This window comes from Oncorhynchus gorbuscha, linkage group LG12 (genome assembly GCF_021184085.1).
Source record: "Oncorhynchus gorbuscha isolate QuinsamMale2020 ecotype Even-year linkage group LG12, OgorEven_v1.0, whole genome shotgun sequence".
NCBI lineage: Eukaryota > Metazoa > Chordata > Actinopteri > Salmoniformes > Salmonidae > Oncorhynchus > Oncorhynchus gorbuscha.
Genome location: NC_060184.1, coordinates 78,970,350 through 78,993,426, shown reverse-complemented (window position 1 = coordinate 78,993,426; position 23,077 = coordinate 78,970,350). Strand labels below are relative to the sequence as shown.

The 23,077-nt window shown below is 48.8% G+C and overlaps 1 protein-coding gene across 3 annotated transcripts; it reads right to left on the bottom strand.

Annotated features, from left to right (window-relative positions):
• Positions 1-5,086: 5,086 nt before the first annotated feature.
• Positions 5,087-22,862, bottom strand: LOC123990303 (kelch repeat and BTB domain-containing protein 2-like). 3 transcript variants are annotated; one of them, XM_046290895.1, is made up of 5 exons: positions 22,736-22,862; positions 17,284-17,996; positions 13,520-13,685; positions 8,612-8,845; positions 5,087-7,905 (listed from the first exon to the last, which is right to left on the bottom strand). In XM_046290895.1, the coding sequence occupies exons 2-5, from the start codon at positions 17,454-17,456 to the stop codon at positions 6,577-6,579; spliced, it is 1,902 nt and encodes a 633-aa protein (XP_046146851.1). In that variant the 5' UTR covers positions 17,457-17,996; positions 22,736-22,862; the 3' UTR covers positions 5,087-6,576. The 3 variants fall into 3 exon arrangements, with proteins under 3 accessions (XP_046146851.1, XP_046146852.1, XP_046146853.1); XM_046290896.1 differs by lacking the exon at positions 22,736-22,862 and adding an exon at positions 22,324-22,539; XM_046290897.1 differs by lacking the exon at positions 22,736-22,862 and adding an exon at positions 22,165-22,282.
• Positions 22,863-23,077: the final 215 nt, after the last annotated feature.

Sequence of the window (23,077 nt, the reverse complement as noted above, 5' to 3'; positions counted from 1 at the left end):
CAATGTTATGTCATAATTCTGTAAAAATCTGGCAAATTAGTTCACAATGAGCCAGGCTGCCCAAACGGTTGCATTTTCCCTCTGCGTGCAATGGACGCAAGAGAAATAACAAGTTCACCTGGTTAATATTGCCTGCTAAACTAGATTTCTTTTAGCTAAATATGCAGGTTTAAAAATATGTACTTCTGTGTATTGATTTTAAGAAAGGCATTGGCGTCCAACGATTGTGCTTTTTTCCACAAATGAGCTTTTGTTAAATCACCCCCCAGCGTTGCATTGATTATATGCAACACAGGACACACTAGATAAACTAGTAATATCATCAACCCTGTGTAGTTATAACTAGTGATTATGATTGATTGATTGATTGTTTTTTATAAGATAAGTTTCATGCTTCCTAGCAACTTACCTTGGCTTCTACTGCATTCGCGTAACAGGCAGTCTCCTTGTGGAGTGCAACGAGAGGCAGGTGGTTAGAGCATTGGACTAGTTAACTGTAAGGTTGCAAGATTGGATCCCCCGAGCTGACATGGTGCAAATCTATCTTTCTGCCCCTGTACAAGGCAGTTAAACCCACCGTTCCTAGGCCGTAATTGAACATAAGAATGTGTTTTTAACTGACTTGCCTAGTTAAATGAAACAAGGTATTTAAAAATTTAAAATAAATGTAAAAAAAAATTGTTGCAAAATCGGCACCCCAAAATACCGATTTCCGATTTCAAGTTTTTAACACTCGGCCCTAATTAAATCGGCCATTACGATTAATCAGTCAACCTCTAATTAGAATCAGGTGCTCTAGATTAGGATTTGAGCAAAAACCTGCAAGACCTGCCTGGGTGAATGGCAGTGTGTGGTGTGTGTCAGTCGACACAATTATGGGAAGGGAAAAAGATAAGGTCAGACATCAGGTCTATAGGTTGTCCGACACCATCTCGATCAAACTAAACATTTTATATTAACATACAACCAAACTCTGTTTTACCCACACACTTAACGTCGACTCTAACACGCTCAGTAACTAATGCTGGTAAGATAGTGACAAGTCTGTGAAAACAACGAGTATTTTGAGAATGTTTCGGTATTTTTTAATAAATTAAAACGGTCATTCAAAATACAGTGCCAAAGAAACATGATACAGCCAAACATGCTAGTAAGGTTTGTCATGAAGCACCTGCGTTCATGTTTTAAAGTTGAAACCAGAACGCAGCGCCACCCGCTCCTTCCCAACCACCCTCCATTTTGTTCCGTTTCCACTACGGCTAGTGGTTGCTGGGACAATTCCCATAGCAACAGCCCTGGGCCAGCCCTCTTTCCTTCTCAGACCCAATCAGCAGCAAGAGTCCTCAATATTTCAAATGTAAAATCAGATAAGGGAGGGTGGATTCCTGTACACAATCACACTACAGTAATGTCTGATATTAAATACACTAACACAAAATAGAACCTGGTTATTTTCCCCCACACTAAAACAGTTTTTTTTTAAAGATATGAAAAATATATATTTTAGTATATTTATTTCAGCAGCTTGGAAATAATGCATGAGCCCAAAAATCTAGTTGTTGAGAGAGAGAGAGGTGGTGTTGATGAGAGTACTGAGAGAGAGAGAGAGAGAGAGAGAGTGAAGGAGGTGGTGTTGATGAGAGTACTGAGAGAGAGAGAGAGAGAGAGTGAAGGAGGTGGTGTTGATGAGAGTACTGAGAGAGAGAGAGAGAGAGAGAGAGTGAAGGAGGTGGTGTTGATGAGAGAGGTGGTGTTGATGAGAGTACTGAGAGAGAGAGAGAGAGAGAGAGGTGGTGTTGATGAGAGTACTGAGAGAGAGAGAGAGAGAGAGAGGTGGTGTTGATGAGAGTACTGAAGGAGGTGGTGTTGATGAGAGTACTGAGAGTAGAGAGAGAGAGAGAGTACTGAGAGAGAGAGAGAGTGAAGGAGGTGGTGTTGATGAGAGTACTGAGAGAGAGAGAGAGAGAGTGAAGGAGGTGGTGTTGATGAGAGTACTGAGAGTACTGAGAGAGAGAGAGAGAGAGAGAGAGTGAAGGAGATGGTGTTGATGAGAGTACTGAGAGAGAGAGAGAGAGACAGAGAGACAGACAGAGAGAGTGACAGAGGTGGTGTTGAGACAGACAGTACAGACAGAGTACAGAGAGAGACAGAGACAGAGAGAGAGAGAGAGAAGGAGGTGGTGTTGATGAGAGTACTGAGAGAGAGAGAGAGTGAAGGAGGTGGTGTTGATGAGAGTACTGAGAGAGAGAGAGAGAGAAGGAGGTGGTGTTGATGAGAGTACTGAGAGAGAGACAGAGAGAGACAGACAGAGACAGAGACAGACAGAGACAGACAGAGACAGACAGAGACAGACAGAGACAGAGAGAGAAGGAGGTGGTGTTGATGAGAGTACTGAGAGAGACAGAGAGAGAGAGAGAAGGAGGTGGTGTTGATGAGAGTACTGAGAGAGACAGAGAGAGAGAGTGAAGGAGGTGGTGTTGATGAGAGTACTGAGAGAGAGAGAGAGAGAGAGAGAGTGAAGGAGGTGGTGTTGATGAGAGTACTGAGAGAGAGAGAGAGAGAGAGAGAGAGAGAGTGAAGGAGGTGGTGTTGATGAGAGTACTGAGAGAGAGAGAGAGAGAGTGAAGGAGGTGGTGTTGATGAGAGTACTGAGAGAGAGAGAGAGAGTGAAGGAGGTGGTGTTGATGAGAGTACTGAGAGAGAGAGAGAGAGACAGAAGGAGGTGGTGTTGATGAGAGTACAGAGAGAGAGACAGAGAGAGACAGAAGGAGGTGGTGTTGATGACAGAGAGTACAGAGACAGAGAGAGAGAGAGAGAGTGAAGGAGGTGGTGTTGATGAGAGTACTGAGAGAGAGAGAGAGAGTGAAGGAGGTGGTGTTGATGAGAGTACAGAGAGAGACAGAGAGACAGAGAGAGAGACAGACAGAGTGAAGACAGGTGGTGTTGATGAGAGTGCAGAGAGAGACAGAGAAGCAGGTGGTGTGTTGATGAGAGTGCAGAGAGAGAGAGAGTGAAGCAGGTGGTGTGTTGATGAGAGTGCAGAGAGAGAGAGAGTGAAGCAGGTGGTGTGTTGATGAGAGTGCAGAGAGAGAGAGAGTGAAGCAGGTGGTGTGTTGATGAGAGTGCAGAGAGAGAGAGTGAAGCAGGTGGTGTGTTGATGAGAGTGCAGAGAGAGAGAGTGAAGCAGGTGGTGTGTTGATGAGAGTGCAGAGAGCGAGTGAGTGAAGCAGGTGGTGTGTTGATGAGAGTGCAGAGAGCGAGCGAGTGAAGCAGGTGGTGTGTTGATGAGAGTACAGAGAGCGAGTGAAGCAGGTGGTGAGTGAAGCAGGTGGTGTGTTGATGAGAGTACAGAGAGCGAGTGAAGCAGGTGGTGTGTTGATGAGAGTACAGAGAGTTGATGAGAGTGAAGCAGGTGGTGTGTTGATGAGAGTACAGAGAGCGAGTGAAGCAGGTGGTGTGTTGATGAGAGTGGTGTGTTGATGAGAGTGCAGAGAGAGTGAAGCAGGTGGTGTGTTGATGATGCAGAGTGAACAGGTGGTGTGTTGATGAGAGTGCAGAGAGAGAGTGAAGCAGGTGGTGTGTTGATGAGAGTGCAGAGAGAGAGTGAAGCAGGTGGTGTGTTGATGAGAGTACAGAGAGCGAGTGAAGCAGGTGGTGTGTTGATGAGAGTACAGAGAGAGAGTGAAGCAGGTGGTGTGTTGATGAGAGTACAGAGAGCGAGTGAAGCAGGTGGTGTGTTGATGAGAGTACAGAGAGCGAGTGAAGCAGGTGGTGTGTTGATGAGAGTACAGGTGGTGTGTTGATGAGAGCAGAGAGAGAGTGAAGCAGGTGGTGTGTTGATGAGAGTACAGAGAGCGAGTGAAGCAGGTGGTGTGTTGATGAGAGTACAGAGAAGCAGGTGGTGTGTTGATGAGAGTGAAGCAGGTGGTGTGTTGATGAGAGTACAGAGAGAGAGTGAAGCAGGTGGTGTGTTGATGAGTACAGAGTAGGTGGTGTGTTGAGAGAGTACAGAGAGAGTGAAGCAGGTGGTGTGTTGATGAGAGTACAGAGAGAGAGTGAAGCAGGTGGTGTGTTGATGAGAGTACAGAGAGCGAGTGAAGCAGGTGGTGTGTTGATGAGAGTACAGAGAGAGAGTGAAGCAGGTGGTGTGTTGATGAGAGTACAGAGAGAGAGTGAAGCAGGTGGTGTGTTGATGAGAGTACAGAGAGAGAGTGAAGCAGGTGGTGTGTTGATGAGAGTACAGAGAGAGAGTGAAGCAGGTGGTGTGTTGATGAGAGTACAGAGAGAGTGAAGCAGGTGGTGTGTGAAGCAGGTGGTGTGTTGATGAGAGTACAGAGAGAGAGTGAAGCAGGTGGTGTGTTGATGAGAGTACAGAGAGAGAGTGAAGCAGGTGGTGTGTTGATGAGAGTACAGAGAGAGAGTGAAGCAGGTGGTGTGTTGATGAGAGTACAGAGAGAGAGTGTGTTGAAGCAGGTGGTGTGTTGATGAGAGTACAGAGAGAGAGTGAAGCAGGTGGTGTGTTGATGAGAGTACAGAGAGAGAGAGAAGCAGGTGGTGTGTTGATGAGAGTACAGAGAGAGAGAGAAGCAGGTGGTGTGTTGATGAGAGTACAGAGAGAGAGAGAAGCAGGTGGTGTGTTGATGAGAGTACAGAGAGAGAGTGAAGCAGGTGGTGTGTTGATGAGAGTACAGAGAGAGAGTGAAGCAGGTGGTGTGTTGATGAGAGTACAGAGAGAGAGTGAAGCAGGTGGTGTGTTGATGAGAGTACAGAGAGAGAGTGAAGCAGGTGGTGTGTTGATGAGAGTACAGAGAGAGAGTGAAGCAGGTGGTGTGTTGATGAGAGTGAAGCAGGTGGTGTGTTGATGAGAGTACAGAGAGAGAGTGAAGCAGGTGGTGTGTTGATGAGAGTACAGAGAGAGAGTGAAGCAGGTGGTGTGTTGATGAGAGTACAGAGAGAGAGTGAAGCAGGTGGTGTGTTGATGAGAGTACAGAGAGAGAAGCAGGTGGTGTGTTGAAGCAGGTGGTGTGTTGATGAGAGTACAGAGAGAGAGTGAAGCAGGTGGTGTGTTGATGAGAGTACAGAGAGAGTGAAGCAGGTGGTGTGTTGTTGAGAGTACAGAGAGAGAGTGAAGCAGGTGGTGTGTTGATGAGAGTACAGAGAGAGAGTGAAGCAGGTGGTGTGTTGATGAGAGTACAGAGAGAGAGTGAAGCAGGTGGTGTGTTGATGAGAGTACAGAGAGCGAGTGAAGCAGGTGGTGTGTTGATGAGAGTACAGAGAGAGAGTGAAGCAGGTGGTGTGTTGATGAGAGTACAGAGAGAGAGTGAAGCAGGTGGTGTGTTGATGAGAGTACAGAGAGAGAGTGAAGCAGGTGGTGTGTTGATGAGAGTACAGAGAGAGAGTGAAGCAGGTGGTGTGTTGATGAGAGTACAGAGAGAGAGTGAAGCAGGTGGTGTGTTGATGAGAGTACTGAGAGAGAGTGAAGCAGGTGGTGTGTTGATGAGAGTACTGAGAGAGAGTGAAGCAGGTGTGTGATTGCGAAGACCCACATATCAAAAAAAAAAAAAAAAAAGCCGGCATAAATCCTCCTATCACTATGCTGAGACGGAGGTCAGCTAGCGTTGGCGCTGTTCTGTAAACTTCCAGCTGGCTGTGAGGAAGACCTGTGTCCAGAAAGATTGACTAAGTAATCGTCCACAATGGCTCCCTATAGAGTGCCCTACTTTTGACCAGAGCCCTATGGGCGAGCTCAGCACGCGTACGGTTGCCCTATGGGACCTGAACAAAAGTAGTTCACTCTGTAGAGAATAGGGAGCCATTGTGGACGCACGACCTAGGAGACAGGCTAGAGAGGCGTTAAGTGTACCAGGGGAGAGACTGGTGCTTGTGTGGGTGTCTGGGACCGAGAGGTGAAGAGATGGACCAGTGACAGGACCTGCAGTCACCACCCAGAACCCTCTCCCACACCTCTCCGTTCCCACTGCTACACCTCAGACCTCCGCCCTGTCCCCTGGATGTTCCAATACCAGGTGCATCCCAAAATGGCACCCTAATTCTATATAAAAGCCACTTATTTTGGCAAGAAGCCTATAGAGCTCTCATCAAAAAAGTAGTGCCCAACACAGGGAATAGGGAGTCATTTGGGACACAAGCCAGGTGTCCCTGGGAAAGACACGTGGATTGAAAACAGTGTTGATAAAGAGAGATGGAGTTCGGGGGGGGGTTTGGTACTTGGACTTTCACCTGTAAGTGCATCATTACCACCACATATCAGTTGACTTGTGATAATAAAGTCGGAACTGGCAACAACAACAAAAAATGAAGTTCAAATCCTAGTATTGGAGGAGAATCGTTATTTTTTTCGTTTCTCTCCTACATTTTCAATGTCTGACTGTTTAGTACTGTTTGTTTGTCAGCTACAGCCAGTCAAGCAGAACAGACTTTAAATGCAGCAAGTCTAGTAATTGTCAGATGCCTCTGATCCAGATATCAACACACTTATTAGTGCCTCAGTACTGTGGTAATCTACTCCTCCAACCCCCCCCCCCCCCAACACGGCCAGAGGTGAAAGGGCAAGAGTTATATGTGAGGGAGCGACACCATCTCCCCGTCCACCTGAAACTCCTCGGCCCCGTCGGGGGAGAACAGGTAGGTGGGTGGTTTCCATGGGGACTCCTCCAGACAGGATGGGTACAGCTTCCCCACAGAGCAGCGGAAGTCCTTCCCCAGGTCCCATAGTACCCGCTCAGACACGGGCTGCCTCAGGAACCAGCGGTCCAGCTCCAGATCGTACTGGTAGATGGCGTACTTGGCGCGCTCGTTCATGTGAGTCTCGCGCATGAAGATGCAGAGAGAACCCGGGAGGACCACAGCCCGCACGCACGGGTCCGAGTAACGCTTGGCAGGGATGTCGGCGGCCAGGCGCCACTCGTTCTTGCTGACGTCGTAGATCTCCACGGTGACAGAGGAGCCGTCGATGGTGCTGGTAGGCATGCGGACACCCGAGTTACTGACCACGTGGAGCCCGCCGACATAGAAGATGAGGTCACCTAAGGCAGCGACGGAGGCAAAGCAGCGACTGGTCTTCCTCGTGGCCATCTCTACCCAGGTGTCAGCGCGGGGGAAGTAGCAGTACATGAGGTCGTGGGTCATCACGTAGACACAGCCGCGTGCCGCTACGGACGTGGTCCAGTTCCAGGCGCACGGGAGAGGAGACGTCATGGCCCACTCGTCTTTCTCACAGTCGTAGCGTTCTACGGTACGTTTATTCAGCTCCCCGCCCACGTTGTCCCCTCCGATGGCGTAGATGTAACCCTCGCAGTAGACCAGAGAGGGCTTGATGCGGGCACACGTCATGGGCGTCCTGGGCAACCAGGTGTTCTGCTGGGCGTCGAACCAGAAGAAGCTGTCCACCGATCGGAACACCGCCTGCATCTTGCTGCCACTCTTCCTGTGGTTGGCGATTGAGTTCTTCAGAGGGATCTGCCCGCCGGCGATGAACACGTCATTGTCGGGGGTGACGAGCGTTCCCACCTTCTGAAGGTCGCCGGGTGGGTTGCTGAGCTTGTAGACCTTCTCAGCCTGCGGGCTGTAACACACTACCGTGTGGTTGGGACCTGTCATGACCGGACCCATGTCAGCCGGCGACTCCGACGTAGCCTCCATGAAGATGAGCATCTCCTCCTTGGTCATCCCCAGGCGGGGTTTGAAGAACTTAGGCATGGACTTGTACAGGCCCTGCACTACAACAGACTTGTCGTTAGGAGGTAGGCCCTGGAACCAGGCGCGCTGCGTCACCTCAGACAGAGCGTCGATGCGGATCTGGCTGAGCACCGAGGAGAGGTACTGGGACCTGGACTGCATGTTGTACTCCAGCCACAGCATGGCCGCCTCTCTCACCGTCTCCTCCTGAGAAAAGAAGAGGAGAGAATGTTTATCATCCCATGGGCGGTAATTTGGGGGTATTCCAGAAAACAGGACTATAAAAAGGGATACTTTAGGATTAGATGAACTCATACATACCATTTTTACATTTCAGAGCAGTTTGAAAGAGGTTGCTAACTAGCTCAATTGCTAACTGGCGTTAGCGCAATGACTGGAAGTCTCTATCTGCTAGCATTACGCTAATGATTGTTAGTATTAGCGCAATGACTGGAAGTCTCTGTATCTGCTAGCATTACGCTAATGATTGTTAGTATTGGCTCACCAAACTACCTTTAGTTTTCTTCATACTGGACACAGAGACAAGTGCATCTGACTCTCGGGAACTAGATACAGGCCCTCATTGCCAGAATCTCAAAGTATTCTTTTAAGTTAGCTTATATATGTGGCTAACTCTTGGGTGTTGTTGTCAAACCAATTATACCATGCCAATTATACCATGCCAATTATACCATGCCAATTATACCATGCCAATTATACCATGCCAATTATACCATGCCAATTATACCATGCCAATTTCAAAATGTTAAAATTATGTCAAGCCGTTTTTGGACAGATAGCTGGCCAAGTCATTGATCCTGCTTGCTGGAACAGACCCACGCTTTACCGATGATAGTCTGAAGAAAATACACATACAGACAAAGTATATATAACAATTAAAAAAGGTAGCCACCTTCTCCACGTTGAGGTTGTCTGAGCTCAGTACGTCGACCAGCAGCTCGTGGGACAGCTGTAGGAAGGCCTCCTGACGGTAGACCACGGAGAACTTGTGTTCCACCATGCGCTTGGCGCTCTGCTTCAGCTCCACACAGGAGAACAGGTCCCCGATGCTCAGCATCCGGACACAGTTGTCTGCGTGGATCTTCTTCACAAGGTAGTCCCTGCACTGCAGTAACACGTCCTCCACCTGTGTGTGTGTGTGTGTGTGTGTGGGGGGGACGACGACAGAGATTATTACTAACCTTAGTTGAATGAGGACACTGGATGAGAGCATTTGTTAAAAATGATTTTCTTTTAATAAAAAAATAGAGATTAAAAACTACCAGGACACCAACATTGTGATTATGTTAGTAAGAATAAATCACAATCATTGTCCATTATTCCTATCCATAATCCTCATTCATTAATGCTCCACTGATCAGAAATCAGACGGTCAGTGATTAAGTCATGAGTAAGGGACGAGGGGCGTAAGGGACGAGGGGCGTAAGGGACGAGGGGCGTAAGGGACGAGGCGTAAGGGACGAGGGGCGTAAGGGACGAGGGGCGTAAGGGACGAGGGGCGTAAGGGACGAGGGGCGTAAGGGACGAGGGGCGTAAGGGGAGGGGCGTAAGGGACAGCGTAAGGGGCAGGGGCGTAAAGGGACGAGGGGCGTAAGGGACGAGGGGCGTAAAGGGACGAGGCGTAAAGGGACGAGGGGCGGGAAGAGGGGCGTAAAGGACAGGGGCGTAAAGGGACAGGGGCGTAAAGACAGCGTAAAGGGCAGCGTAAGGGCGTAAAAGGGACAGCGTAAAAGCGGGCAGCGGGCGCAGCGTAAAGAGGGGCGTAAAGGGACGAGCGTAAAGGGCGAGGGGCGTAAGGGACAGCGTAAAGGGACAGCGTAAAAGGGGCGAAGCGTAAGGGGCGTAAGGACCAGCGTAAAGGACAGCGTAAAGGGCGTAAAGGGAAAAGCGTAAGGGACAGGGGCGTAAGGGCAGGCGTAAAGGGCAGGGCGTAAAGAGCAGGGGCGTAAAGGGACAGGGGCGTAAGGGACCCAGGGGGGACCAGGCGTAAGGGACAGGGGCGTAAGGGACAGGGGCGTAAGGGCAGGGGCGTAAGGAAGGGGCAGCGTAAAGAGGGGCGTAAGGGACAGGGGCGTAAGGGAGGGGCGTAAGGGAAGGGGCGAAGCGTAAAGGGGCGAAGGGACAGCGTAAGGGGCAGGGGCGTAAAGAGGGGCGTAAAGGACCAGCGTAAAGGGACAGGGGCGTAAGGACAGGGGCGTAAGGGAGCAGGGGCGTAAGGGAGCAGGGGCGTAAGGGACAGGGGCGTAAAGGGCAGGGGCGTAAGGGAAGAGGGGCGTAAGGGGGAGGGGCGTAAAGGACAGGGGCGTAAGGGACGAGGGGCGTAAGGGAAGGGGCGTAAGGGACGAGGGGCGTAAGGGACAGGGGGCGTAAGGGACGCAGGGGCGTAAAGGGACGAGGCGTAAAGGGAGGGGCGTAGGGACGGCGTAAAGGGACGAGGGGCGTAAGGGACGAGGGGCGTAAAGGGAGCGTAAGGGGGCGTAAAGGACAGGGGCGTAAGGGGCAGGGGCGTAAGAGGGACCAGGGGCGTAAGGACGAGGGGCGTAAGGGACGAGGGGCGTAAAGGGCAGGGGCGTAAGGGACGAGGGGCGTAAAGGGACGCAGGGGCGTAAAGGGACAGGGGCGTAAAGGGACGAGGGGCGTAAAAGGGACAGGGGCGTAAAGGGACCGAGGCGTAAAGGGCAGGGGCGTAAGGCAGGGGCGTAAGGGACAGCGTAAAGGGAGCGTAAGGGGCGTAAGCGTAAGAGGGGCGTAAAGAGGGGGCAGCGTAAGGGGCGTAAGGAGCGTAAAGGGACTAAAGCGTAAAGGGACGAAAGCGTAAGGAAGGGGCGTAAAGAGCAGCGTAAAGGACTAAAGCGTAAAGAACTAAAGCGTAAAGAACTAAAGCGTAGGGACTAAAGCGTAAAGGACTAAGCGTAAGGGACAGGGGCGTAAAGGACTAGGGGCGTAAAGGGACTAGGGGCGTAAAGGGACTAGGGGCGTAAGGGACTAAAGCGTAAGGGACTAGGGGCGTAAGGACTAAGGGGCGTAAGGGACTAGGGGCGTAAGGACTAAAGCGTAAGGGACTAGGGGGCGTAAGGGACTAGGGGCGTAAAGGACTAGGGGCGTAAAGGGACTAGGGCGTAAGGGACTAGGGGCGTAAGGGACAGGGGCGTAAGGGACTAGGGGCGTAAGGGACTAGGGGGCGTAAGGGACTAGGGCGTAAGGGACTAAAGCGTAAGGGACCAGGGGCGTAAGGGACTAGGGGCGTAAGGACTAGGGGCGTAAGGGACTAGGGGCGTAAGGGACTAGGGGCGTAAGGGAGAGGGCGTAGACAAGCGTAAGGGACTAAAGGGGCGTAAGGGACTAGGGCGTAAGGGACTAGGGGCGTAAAGGGACTAGGGGCGTAAAGGGACTAGGGGCGTAAAGGACTAAGGGCGTAAGGACTAGGGGCGTAAAGGGACTAAAGCGTAAGGGACTAAAGCGTAAGGGAAGGGGCGAAGGGACTAGGGGCGTAAGGACTAAAGCGTAAGGGACTAAGGGGCGTAAGAGACAGGGGCGTAAAGACTAAAGCGTAAAGGGACTAGGGGCGTAAAGGACTAAAGCGTAAGGGACTAAAGCGTAAAACTAGGGGCGTAAGGGACTAAGGGGCGTAAGGGACTAGGGGCGTAAGGGACTAAGGGGCGTAAGGGACTAGGGCGTAAGGGACTAAGGCGTAAGGGACTAAAGCGTAAGGGACTAGGGGCGTAAAGGACTAGGGGCGTAAGGGACTAAAGGGGCGTAAAGGGACTAGGGGCGTAAGGGACTAGGGGGCGTAAAGGGACTAGGGGGCGTAAGGGACTAGGGGCGTAAGGGACTAGGGGCGTAAGGGACTAGGGGCGTAAGGGACTAGGGCGTAAGGGACTAGGGGCGTAAGGGACTAGGGGCGTAAAGGACTAGGGGCGTAAGGGACTAGGGGCGTAAGGGACTAGGGGCGTAAGGGACTAGGGGCGTAAGGGACTAGGGGCGTAAGGGACTAGGGGCGTAAGGGACTAGGGGCGTAAGGGACTAGGGGCGTAAGGGACTAGGGGCGTAAGGGACTAGGGGCGTAAGGGACTAGGGGCGTAAGGGACTAGGGGCGTAAGGGAGAGGGGCGTAAGGGACTAGGGGCGTAAGGGACTAGGGGGCGTAAGGGACTAGGGGCGTAAAGGGACTAGGGGCGTAAAGGGACTAGGGGCGTAAGGGACTAGGGGCGTAAGGGACTAGGGGCGTAAGGGACTAGGGGCGTAAAGGGACTAGGGGCGTAAGGGACGAGGGGCGTAAGGGGGACTAAAGCGTAAGGGACTAGGGGCGTAAGGGACTAGGGGCGTAAGGGACTAGGGGCGTAAGGGACTAGGGGCGTAAGGGACTAAGGCGTAAAGGACTAAAGGGGCGTAAGGGACTAAAGGGGCGTAAAGGACTAAGGGGCGTAAGGGACTAAGCGTAAAGGGACTAGGGGCGTAAGGGACTAGGGGCGTAAGGGACTAGGGGCGTAAGGGACTAGGGCGTAAGGGACTAGGGGCGTAAAGGACTAAGGGGCGTAAGGGACACTAGGGGCGTAAGGGACTAGGGGCGTAAGGGACTAGGGGGCGTAAGGGACTAGGGGCGTAAAGGACTAGGGGCGTAAGGGACTAGGGGCGTAAGGGACTAGGGGCGTAAGGGACTAGGGGCGTAAGGGACTAGGGGCGTAAGGGACTAGGGGCGTAAGGGACTAGGGGCGTAAGGGACTAGGGGCGTAAGGGACTAGGGGCGTAAGGGACTAGGGGCGTAAGGGACTAGGGGCGTAAGGGACTAGGGGCGTAAGGGACTAGGGGCGTAAGGGACTAGGGGCGTAAGGGACTAGGGGCGTAAGGGACTAGGGGCGTAAGGGACTAGGGGCGTAAGGGACTAGGGGCGTAAGGGACTAGGGGCGTAAGGGACTAGGGGCGTAAGGGACTAGGGGCGTAAGGGACTAGGGGCGTAAGGGACTAGGGGCGTAAGGGACTAGGGGAAAAATGACGCCAGAGAAAACATATTTTTCAGATGTGGGTGAAATCAAAGTGGTGTGAGAGACAGTTGAAGTAGGAAGTTTACATAGTTAATTTGGCTAAGGTGTATAATGTTTGACAATGCCTGACTTTTATTCCTAAATCAAATGACTTGTTTAGGTCAGTTAGGATCACCACTTTATTTGAAAAAAGTGAAATGTCAGAATAATAGTAGAGAGAATGATTTATTTACTTTTTTTTACCACGACTTTGGAAGTTTGCTTGGGGACATTGTCCATTTGGAAGACCCAGTTGCGACCAAGATTTAACTTCCTGACTGATGTCTTGAGCTGTTGCTTCAATATAATCGACATGATTTTCCTCCCTCATGATGCTATCTATATTGTGAAGTGCACCAGTTCCTCCTGCAGCAAAGCACCCCCACAACATGATGCTGCCACCCCCCGTGCTTCACGTTTGGGATGGTGTTCTTCAGCTTGCAAGTCTCCCCCTTTTTCCTCCAAACATAACGATGGTCATTGCACTAAGATGCATTGCCCCTCATAATCTGATAGTGGTAGTAGGGGGGGGGGGGGTAGATGCCTAGTCTCCTTCATGGCTCAGACTAGGTTCCTACATAGTACACATAATAATAAATAATAATAATATATGCCATTTAGCAGACGCTTTTATCCAAAGCGACTTACAGTCATGTGTGCATACATTCTACGTATGGGTGGTCCCGGGGATCGAACCCACTACCCTGGCGTTACAAGCGCCATGCTCTACCAACTGAGCTACAGAAGGACCACATACTAGAGTCATGTGAAGTGTCCTACCTGGAGGAAACATGCGGTCTCATAAAGGGGCTCCACGGTGTTGTCGTTAACAGCCAGGTTGCCTGTATAGGCATATGTGATGATCGTCTGCAGGGTGGCTGGGTTCACGGTCCTCAGGTGAACATGACTCTGTTTACTCTCAGACAGACCACTCATAAACATGGCCCTGAAAAGGAGAACAGGACAGAGTTACTCTCAGACAGACCACTCATAAACATGGCCCTGAAAAGGAGAACAGGACAGAGTTACTCAGACAGACCAATGAGGCTCTGGTCAAAAGTAGTGCAACAATGTAGGGAATATAATGCTTGTTGTGCCGCTGCCGTGGACTGTCAATCCCAGCAGCCCCAGTTGAACTCTCTCTCAGGCATGAGACTAAAACCAGTGACCAGACGACACCACAGCATGTTCTCTGGATGTGTCCTCTGCTCTGTGGCTCAATACCCCAGCCAGGCATAGCATCCTCCCCCCCTTCCGACACCCACAGCCGTATCCTCTAGAAGCCCCCCCCCACAACTGTATCCTATAGAAGCACTCCCCCTGACACACAGCCATATCCTCTAGAAGCTCCCCGCACAGCCGTATCCTCTAGAAGCGCCCCCCCCCACCCACACAGCCGTACCCTCCTGAAGTGCCCCCCACCCCACACAGCCGTATCCTCTAGAAGCGTCCCCCCACCCCACACAGCCGTATCCTCTAGAAGTGCCCCCCACCCCACACAGCCATATCCTCTAGAAGTGCCCCCCACCCCACACAGCCGTATCCTCTAGAAGTGCCCCCCCCACCCCACACAGCCGTATCCTCTAGAAGCGTCCCCCCACCCCACACAGCCGTATCCTCTAGAAGTGTCCCCCCACCCCACACAGCCGTATCCTCTAGAAGTGCCCCCCACCCCACACAGCCGTATCCTCTAGAAGTGCCCCCCACCCCACACAGCCGTATCCTCCTGAAGTGCCCCCCACCCCACACAGCCGTATCCTCCTGAAGTGCCCCCCACCCCACACAGCCGTATCCTCTAGAAGTGCCCCCCACCCCACACAGCCGTATCCTCTCCCCCCACCCCACACAGCCGTATCCCTCTAACACTCTCCACTTCCTCATTACCCAGCAGAGCAACTACACTCATTCATACAATCTGTGTAGCCATGCTGTGCCTCTCTCTCCCAATTCTACTATATCCCAAATGGCACCCTATTCCCTTCAAAGTGCACTACTTTAGCCCAGGGGTAGTTTGTCTACTGCTCACATGCTCTGGATATTACACAACGCTGCAGGCATCCCCTTACCTGGAGCCCCCCCTCCCCCAGCTCTGCGGGTCTCCCCCAGCTCTGCGGGTCTCCCCCAGCTCTGCGGGTCTCCCCCAGCTCTGCGGGTCTCCCCCAGCTCTGCGGGTCTCCCCCAGCTCTGCGGGTCTCCCCCAGCTCTGCGGGTCTCCCCCAGCTCTGCGGGTCTGCGGGTCTCCCCCAGCTCTGCGGGTCTCCCCAGCTCTCGGGTCCCCCAGCTCTGCGGGTCTCCCCCAGCTGCGGGTCTGCTCTGCGGGTCTCCCCCAGCTCCCCTCCCCAGCTCTGTCTCCCCCAGGGTCTCCCCCAGCTCCGGGTCTCCCCCAGCTCTGCGGGTCTCCCCCCTCCGGGTCTCCCCAGCTCTGCGGGTCTCCCCCTCCCCCAGCTCTGCGGGTCTCCCCCTCCCCCAGCTCCCCCTCCCCCAGCTGGGTCTCCCCCCTTCCTCCCCCAGCTCTGCGGGTCTCCTTCCTCCCCCAGCTCTGTGGGTCTCCTTCCTCCCCCAGCTCTGTGTGCGTGACAAGGCTTCCCTTTCCCTCTCTGAACCCTAGAGGGGAAATGCTTTGCATGTTGTCACCGCATAACAAGTGGCGTGTGTGGGAACCCGTGTAGAGCTTGGTCCAGGTTGCACCCTATTCCCTATATAGTGCACTACTGTTGACCTGGGCCCATAGGGAGTAGGGTGCCGTTTGGGACACGTCCAATGGTCTAATAAGGGTTGCTGTTTACTAAGAAATATATAGATGTGTGTGTGTGTGTGTGTGTGTGTGTGTGTGTGTGTGTGTGTGTGTGTGTGTGTGTGTGTGTGTGTGTGTGTGACTGTTTGTCCCCGAATGTCCTCACTCTAATTTATTTCACCTTTCTTTAACCAGGTCAGCCAGTTGAGAACAAGTTCTCATTTACAACTGAGACCTGGCCAAGACTAAGCAAAGCAGATAAAGCGAAGCTCGCATCTCCCTTGGCATCAGTTATTGGTAATGCTCCCAAACAAATGATTTGAACCGGTGGTTCAGGAAGTATCCCTGGGTAGGCCAAGGGGCTTCGTTCAGAAGCACAACATTAGATGATTAAAGTGCTGCAAGTGGAAAGTGGAGTCCCAAATGAAACCCTATTACACACACACACACACACACACACACACACACACACACACACACACACACACACACACACACACACACACACACACACACACACACACACACACACACACACACACACACACACACACACACACACACACACACACACACACACACACACACACACACACACACACACACACACACACACACACACACACACACACACACACACACACACACACACACACACACACACACACACACACAGTGGGCCAAAAAAAAGTATTTAGTCAGCCACCAATTGTGCAAGTTCTCCCACTTTAAAAAGATGAGAGGCCTGTAATTGTCATCATAGGTACACTTCAACTATGACAGACAAAATTAGATTTTTTCTCTCCAGAAAATCATATTGTAGGATTTTTAATGAATTTATTTGCACGTTTGACCTCTGTCATTGCCAACAAAGGGTATATAACAAAGTATTGAGAAACTTTTGTTATTGACCAAATACTTATTTTCCACCATAATTTGCAAATAAATTCCTAAAAAAAAATCCTACAATGTGATTTTCTGGATTTTTTTCCTTCTCATTTTGTCTGTCATAGTTGAAGTGTACCTATGATGACAATTACAGGCCTCTCATCTTTTTAAAGTGGGAGAACTTGCACAATTGGTGGCTGACTAAATACCATTTTGCCCCACTGTATATAGTGCACTACTTTTTGACCAGAGGGAAATAGGGTGCCATTTTGGACACAGTTCAGGAGTGACTTAATGAATGGTTTCCCCCAATAGGCCTGCTGCTGTACTGTAGTACTGGTACGGAACGTTCTGCTGAAACAGAACAGGACAGTGACTCAACTGAAGTAGGAGCTGCATGAGACAGTACAGTGGACTACGTAGGGGTCCCATAGACCTGTCCTCTGGTCAAAAGTAGTGCACTACATAGGGAACATGGAGTGAACTCACCTGAAGTAGGAGCTGCATGAGACTGTACAGTGGACTACGTAGGGGTCCCATAGACCTGTCCTCTGGTCAAAAGTAGTGCACTACATAGGGAACATGGAGTGAACTCACCTGAAGTAGGAGCTGCATGAGACTGTACAGTGGACTACGTAGGGGTCCCATAGACCTGTCCTCTGGTCAAAAGTAGTGCACTACATAGGGAACATGGAGTGAACTCACCTGAAGTAGGAGCTGCATGAGACAGTACAGTGGACTACATAGGGGTCCCATAGACCTGTCCGAGTGGTCAAAAGTAGTGCACTACATAGGGAGCATGGAGTGAACTCACCTGAAGTAGGAGCTGCATGAGACAGAACAGTGGACTACGTAGGGGTCCCATAGACCTGTCCTCTGGTCAAAAGTAGTGCACTACATAGGGAGCATGGAGTGAACTCACCTGAAGTAGGAGCTGCATGTGGCCAGGACCATCTTGTGACAGGGGAATTCGTTGCCTTCCACCAGCAGCACCACGTCAGTCAGTAACTTCTGTTCGTAAAACAGCTTGAGCTGCTCCAGCAGGGAGACCGCGTAGTCCGTGTTGACTGGCCTACGCTCATTGAGATCCGCCATCGTTGCATCCCATTAATCGTCCCCCTCCCCCAGTTTCAGTAGTTAACAAAGCTGGTAAAAGCACCAGGCTCCAAAACCAACCTGGAATGTTTTTTTTTTTTTAAATTAAAGAAAACTACCAGAGTCCCAGAGAGACCTTGCTGCTTTGTGACATCAGACAGAACAGACGTGTCCCAGGACCAGGTTAAAGTACTTCTGCAGCAAAACAACAACAAAAACAGCAACTCCTCCTGTTCCCCACTGATGGATGAGAGCAGGCAGGGAGACCAATCAGGTTAGTTTCCTCTCTCAGCAGGGAGACCAATCAGGGACCATCCTTTCAACTGGGCTCTCTATCTGTAGGGCGTTGTTGGTGGTGTCTAGAACCTCCAGAGTAGACCAGTCAGTTGTGGTGGGTCAGTCTCGGCTGTGTTGTCACTCCTTGCTCTGTATAGCCCAGACAGACAGGTCTCTCTCAGGGCATACAGAGAGACAGACGGGCAGGCACAGGGGACTGGATGGAGGTAGTGGGGATGGTGACACTGCTACATCAGTTCTGGCCTGAAAACACAACAGAATCGGAATCAATCAAACCACTTTCCATCAATCAAGTCAGGTCCAGGATACAGAAACCCTTGTTTATATAGTGCACTACTTTTGACACTGACTCATTCCAGGGATTTGGGTTTATTTTTTTACTATTTTCTACATTGAATAATAGTAGTTAAGACATCAGAACTATGAAATAACCCATATGGAATAATGTAGTATCCAAAATAAAAAAAAGTTAAAAATAAAATCCATTTTATATTTGAGATTCTACAAAGTAGCCACCGTTCACCTTGATGACAGCGTTACACTCTTGGCATTCTCTCAACCAGCTTCATGAGTTAGTCACCTGGAATGCATTTCAATTAACAGGTGGGCCTTGTTAAAAGTTCATTTGTGGAATTTCTTTCCTTCTTAATGCTTTTGAGCCAATCAGTTGTGACCAGGGTGTTGGTAAACTCTTGATTTACCACCCCAAGATATCCCCGCACAACGAGTATTTGCACCCCTACTGGATGGAAACAAGTGTAATGGCTGTGCTCAATGCAATGGCATTTATAAATGTAGATCCTTCAAACACCCCAAACAGGGAAACCGATGCCAATCAAAGGTGTTATTACGTGCTCCACTAAGACAGTTATTTATCTTAGAACTTGTCCTCGTGGTAAAAATTGTGTGGGTAAAACAAAGAGCATATTAAAAGTACGAGTCTCGGCACATCGTAGCACCATTAGGTGCCTAAACCAGACTTGCCCAGTTGCTTCCCACTTCTTGCAAGAAAAACACTCGATTTCGTCTCTACGTTATATTGGCATCGAACATGTTACCCTCCCTAGGAGAGGGGGGGTGACATCGACAATTTATTGTTAAAACGAGAGGCTGCCTGGATCTTTAATTTTAAGACCCTTGGTCCCTTCGGTCTCAACGTAGACTTTGACATTCTTGTGATTGCGATTTTGCTATTATACATTTTTTTTGTAGGCTTATGGAGCCAAATTGTATCTATGATCGATGATCTATTCATATGTTTATTTGTATTCCATTTTAATATATGATAATTATCCAATGTTATCAGGCCACAATTACAGACAACCTGTGTGTCTTTTAACACGATATAAATGAGTCATCCCATAGTGTTTGTCACCCTGATGAAAACAGCTCGTCTGTCCAAACGTTGGACATAAATATTTTTTTTTTTGCATCAGAGCTCCTAGAGCGTTCGGCTCCCCTTTATTTTGTTTAGTGTTTCACTCCGCGAGCCAGCACCTCGCCTAAATAGCCGTTTCTTTCACCTCTAGATTAATTTGAAGACACTAAAATATATTTGGATTAGTTTAACACTTTTTTTTGGTTACTACGTTATTCCTTATGTATTGTATTATCTAATAGTTTTGATGTCTTCATCAGAAAAACCCTTGAATGAGTAGGTGTCCAAACTTTTGACTGGTCCTGTATATCTTTCCAGTCACAGCATTTTCCCCCAGAGATAAGATACTCTCTCTCTCCCCCCTCAGCCTATCAGATCAGACAACATCCCTTCTGCATGACCCTTGCAGGTTACCTCCCACCATCCATCCTCCTATCCCTCCCTCCGCTTGGAGAGACTCATTGCACTCGCTGACAGCCAGACAGACAGTTACGTGCCCGTCTAGCAATGGGCAGCCTGACACAGGGAGAGCGACACACTGATAAAAATCCAGATTCACTTGTTGTTAAATGGGGAACTACTAAGCGCACCAATAAAAAAAAAAGAAATGTTGTTTAAAAATCATAACAGAATGAGAGTACAGCTTTGTAAGCCAACACCACGCATAGGGTTGTCCCAAATGGCACCCTAATCCTTACATTGGTCAAAAGTAGTAACACTATGTAGGGAATAAGGAGCTATGTAGGAAATAGGGAGCTATGTAGGAAATAGGGAGCTATGTAGGAAATAGGGAGCTATGTAGGAAATAGGGAGCTATGTAGGAAATAGGGAGCTATGTAGGAAATAGGGAGCTATGTAGGAAATAGGGAGCTATGTAGGAAATAGGGAGCTATGTAGGAAATAGGGAGCTATGTAGGAAATAGGGAGCTATGTAGGAAATAGGGAGCTATGTAGGAAATAGGGCGCTATGTAGGGAATAGGGCGCTATGTAGGGAATAGGGCGCTATGTAGGGAATAGGGAGCTATTTGGGACACAAACCAAGTCATATCCTGGATGACATCAGCCTCCATCCCTGGCACGCAAGGCACTTCTATTATCACCCCATTTGCTTTTTAAAAAAAATGGTGCAGTCTACCCTATTCAGTCCTACCAATGCCAAACTAAGGCAGTAGGTGACCAAAAATGGCACATTTCTCCAGGTTAACCATGTTTGCGTTTACACAGGCAGAAAGATACACACATGCATACACCTGGCCTGCAGTCAAACGTAGACCTATAAATAATTTATTATTTGCCTCAAAACAGCAAGTAAACAAAGTCTGTCATTCTCAATGGATGTAGAAAAAAAAAACAATTGTTCCTCAATGTAGCCTATTTGAAAAATATTTCCAGCTCTCTCCCTTTCGATAACCACTCAGCAAAGTCAAAAATAGTCACGCTCTGATCCAGTGGAAACGTCATAAAATATGGCTACATGATTACTTCTTATCCCTTAAGCTAATAGCCTTCAGTGGTGTCTGGAGCTGGAAACTGAGGCCAAGAATGTTTGATACAATGTTGCAAGTTTGCTAGCACCAGCTTCTGGCTGGACCAAGTTAATAGTTGATACAATGTTGCAAGTTTGCTAGCACCAGCTTCTGGCTGGACCAAGTTAATAGTTGATACAATGTTGCAAGTTTGCTAGCACCAGCTTCTGGCTGGACCAAGTTAATAGTTGATACAATGTTGCAAGTTTGATAGCACCAGCTTCTGGCTGGACCAAGTTAATAGTTGATACAATGTTGCAAGTTCCTTGCAGACAGCTGGACCAAGTTAATAGTTGATACAATGTTGCAAGTTTGCTAGCACCAGCTTCTGGCTGGACCAAGTTAATAGTTGATACAATGTTGCAAGTTCCTTGCAGACAGCCTATGCATAGCCAATGTGATTTATAGGATAATCATTTTAAAAATCAGCATATTTTCTACCTGCAATGTTTTTATTTGTTGGCTTTATGTACTTCTACATATTGACAATACAAATTACAAATCTAAAAGTATTATATAGATATAATTTTGATTAAAACATGGCATTGAGGTATGAAGGGGCAGCAGCATAGCCTAGTGGTTAGCGCGGTGGACTAGTAACCTAAAGGTTACAAGATCGAATCCCCGACAAGGTAAACATCTGTTGTTCTGCCCCTGAACAAGGCAGTTGTTATATTAGTTAAATATTTAGTTCTTAACTGACTTGCCTGGTTAAATAAATATTATAAATGAAGATGTTCCACAAAAATGTGCATATGAAAATCACAACTTCTACACAGATCAGTAGAAATGGTAGGATAACTTGGCACTCCACATGGAAAAGGTTACCGACCGCCGGTGAAGCATATTACCGGTAACTTCAGGATCTTAATGGCAGAATCTGTGTAGTTTTTCCCCTTTCTGGTTAGGCTATATTGATCTCTGGCTCCCTCTTTGGTAGTTTGTGTTTTAATCGCAGTATTTAAAGCGTCAAACAAGCTCAATAGTCTATATGTGGAAGAAATACGTTTTAAAAGAAACAGACTCGGTCGACCGAGATTTGATTTATTCGGGGGACAGCCGTACGTAGCAACATTAGATAGCGGCCATGCACCAAAACACGGTGTACTACTAGTTAGGATAATCACGTTGGCCATCTCATTTCACTTACCAATGTCGTGATTCGTGTGTTTATACCCTCCTCCACACAACATGGGACATGACTCTGGCTAACATAAACATGACCAACTTTAACCTGTGTACTTTACTGTCTGAAACCTTATTGTAGGTAGCCAGCTGCCTAACGTTAACATAGCCAGCTGAAAGCTGTGTTGTATTGAATTTAGAGCATTAACATAACGTTAGTTATGCATTTACATCCTTACTGATAGGCCACATTCCCGGTCACTATGTCAAAAAAAAAATCTGGTAAATTAAGTTGTTTGAATAATAACTTGGTAACTCAATTTCACGGTGATAATTCAAAATCGACGTGTATACATGTGGTTAGTTAGTTAGTTAAATTACCTGGTTATCACGTTCGTTACCTGTAACATGCTATCCAACTAGGTTAGTCAGATAATGTCAGCTAGCTACCTGGGTTATTATTGTTACTACTTCTCCAAAACATGGATAAGAAAGCCAGGCCTTCAGTGGATGTGGAAGATGACTTGACTAGCTACTCACCTTTTATTTGATTTTTTTTTCTCTCGAAATATTTATTCCGTATATATATATTAACAAAACAAAAAAAGCTTGATTACCAGGTCCCACGCAGTCTAATCGTTGCAGCTGTTAAGCTACAGTTTTCTTTAGAAACGTCTTTTAGTTATAATGTTGGTTAGTTCTCGCCCCCCCAAATAAAAGCGGCAGCTGCTCTTCCCTTCCGGGTCCTTCTTGCCCCGGACTTACACCCCCCAACACACACACACACACACACACACCACACCACACACACAGAGAGAGAGATCATAACAACCAAATCATTCAAAAATATCATATCAAATTACGAATTTGAAATCTAAGGTTAGGTCCATATCGGTTTCCACCAGGCTCATAGATGTAGCTAAGCATAACAGGTAAATAACAAGGTACATACGATTTAAGCGTTATTCCAGCAATTTCGATTCCGATCGGTCTTCTCTTGCTATTACAGAAAGTGGCAAGCTACGCAAAGACAGTAAACTAGATCCGGAAACCGATTTTACACCTTTATACAAAACGCTGGCGCCGATGTCCACTAATTACCACAGCCACAAAGTCTAAATGGATCACGCCGTTAAAATTCATGAAAACATCTATTTGCTTTTTTTGTTGTCTTAATGTAGGGTTAGGCATAAGGTTAGAAGTATGGTTAGGTTTAAAAATCTGATTTAAAAAAAATGTATATAAATGGTAGAAATAGGCGAAGTGTATAACTTTGTGACTGTGGTAACTAGTG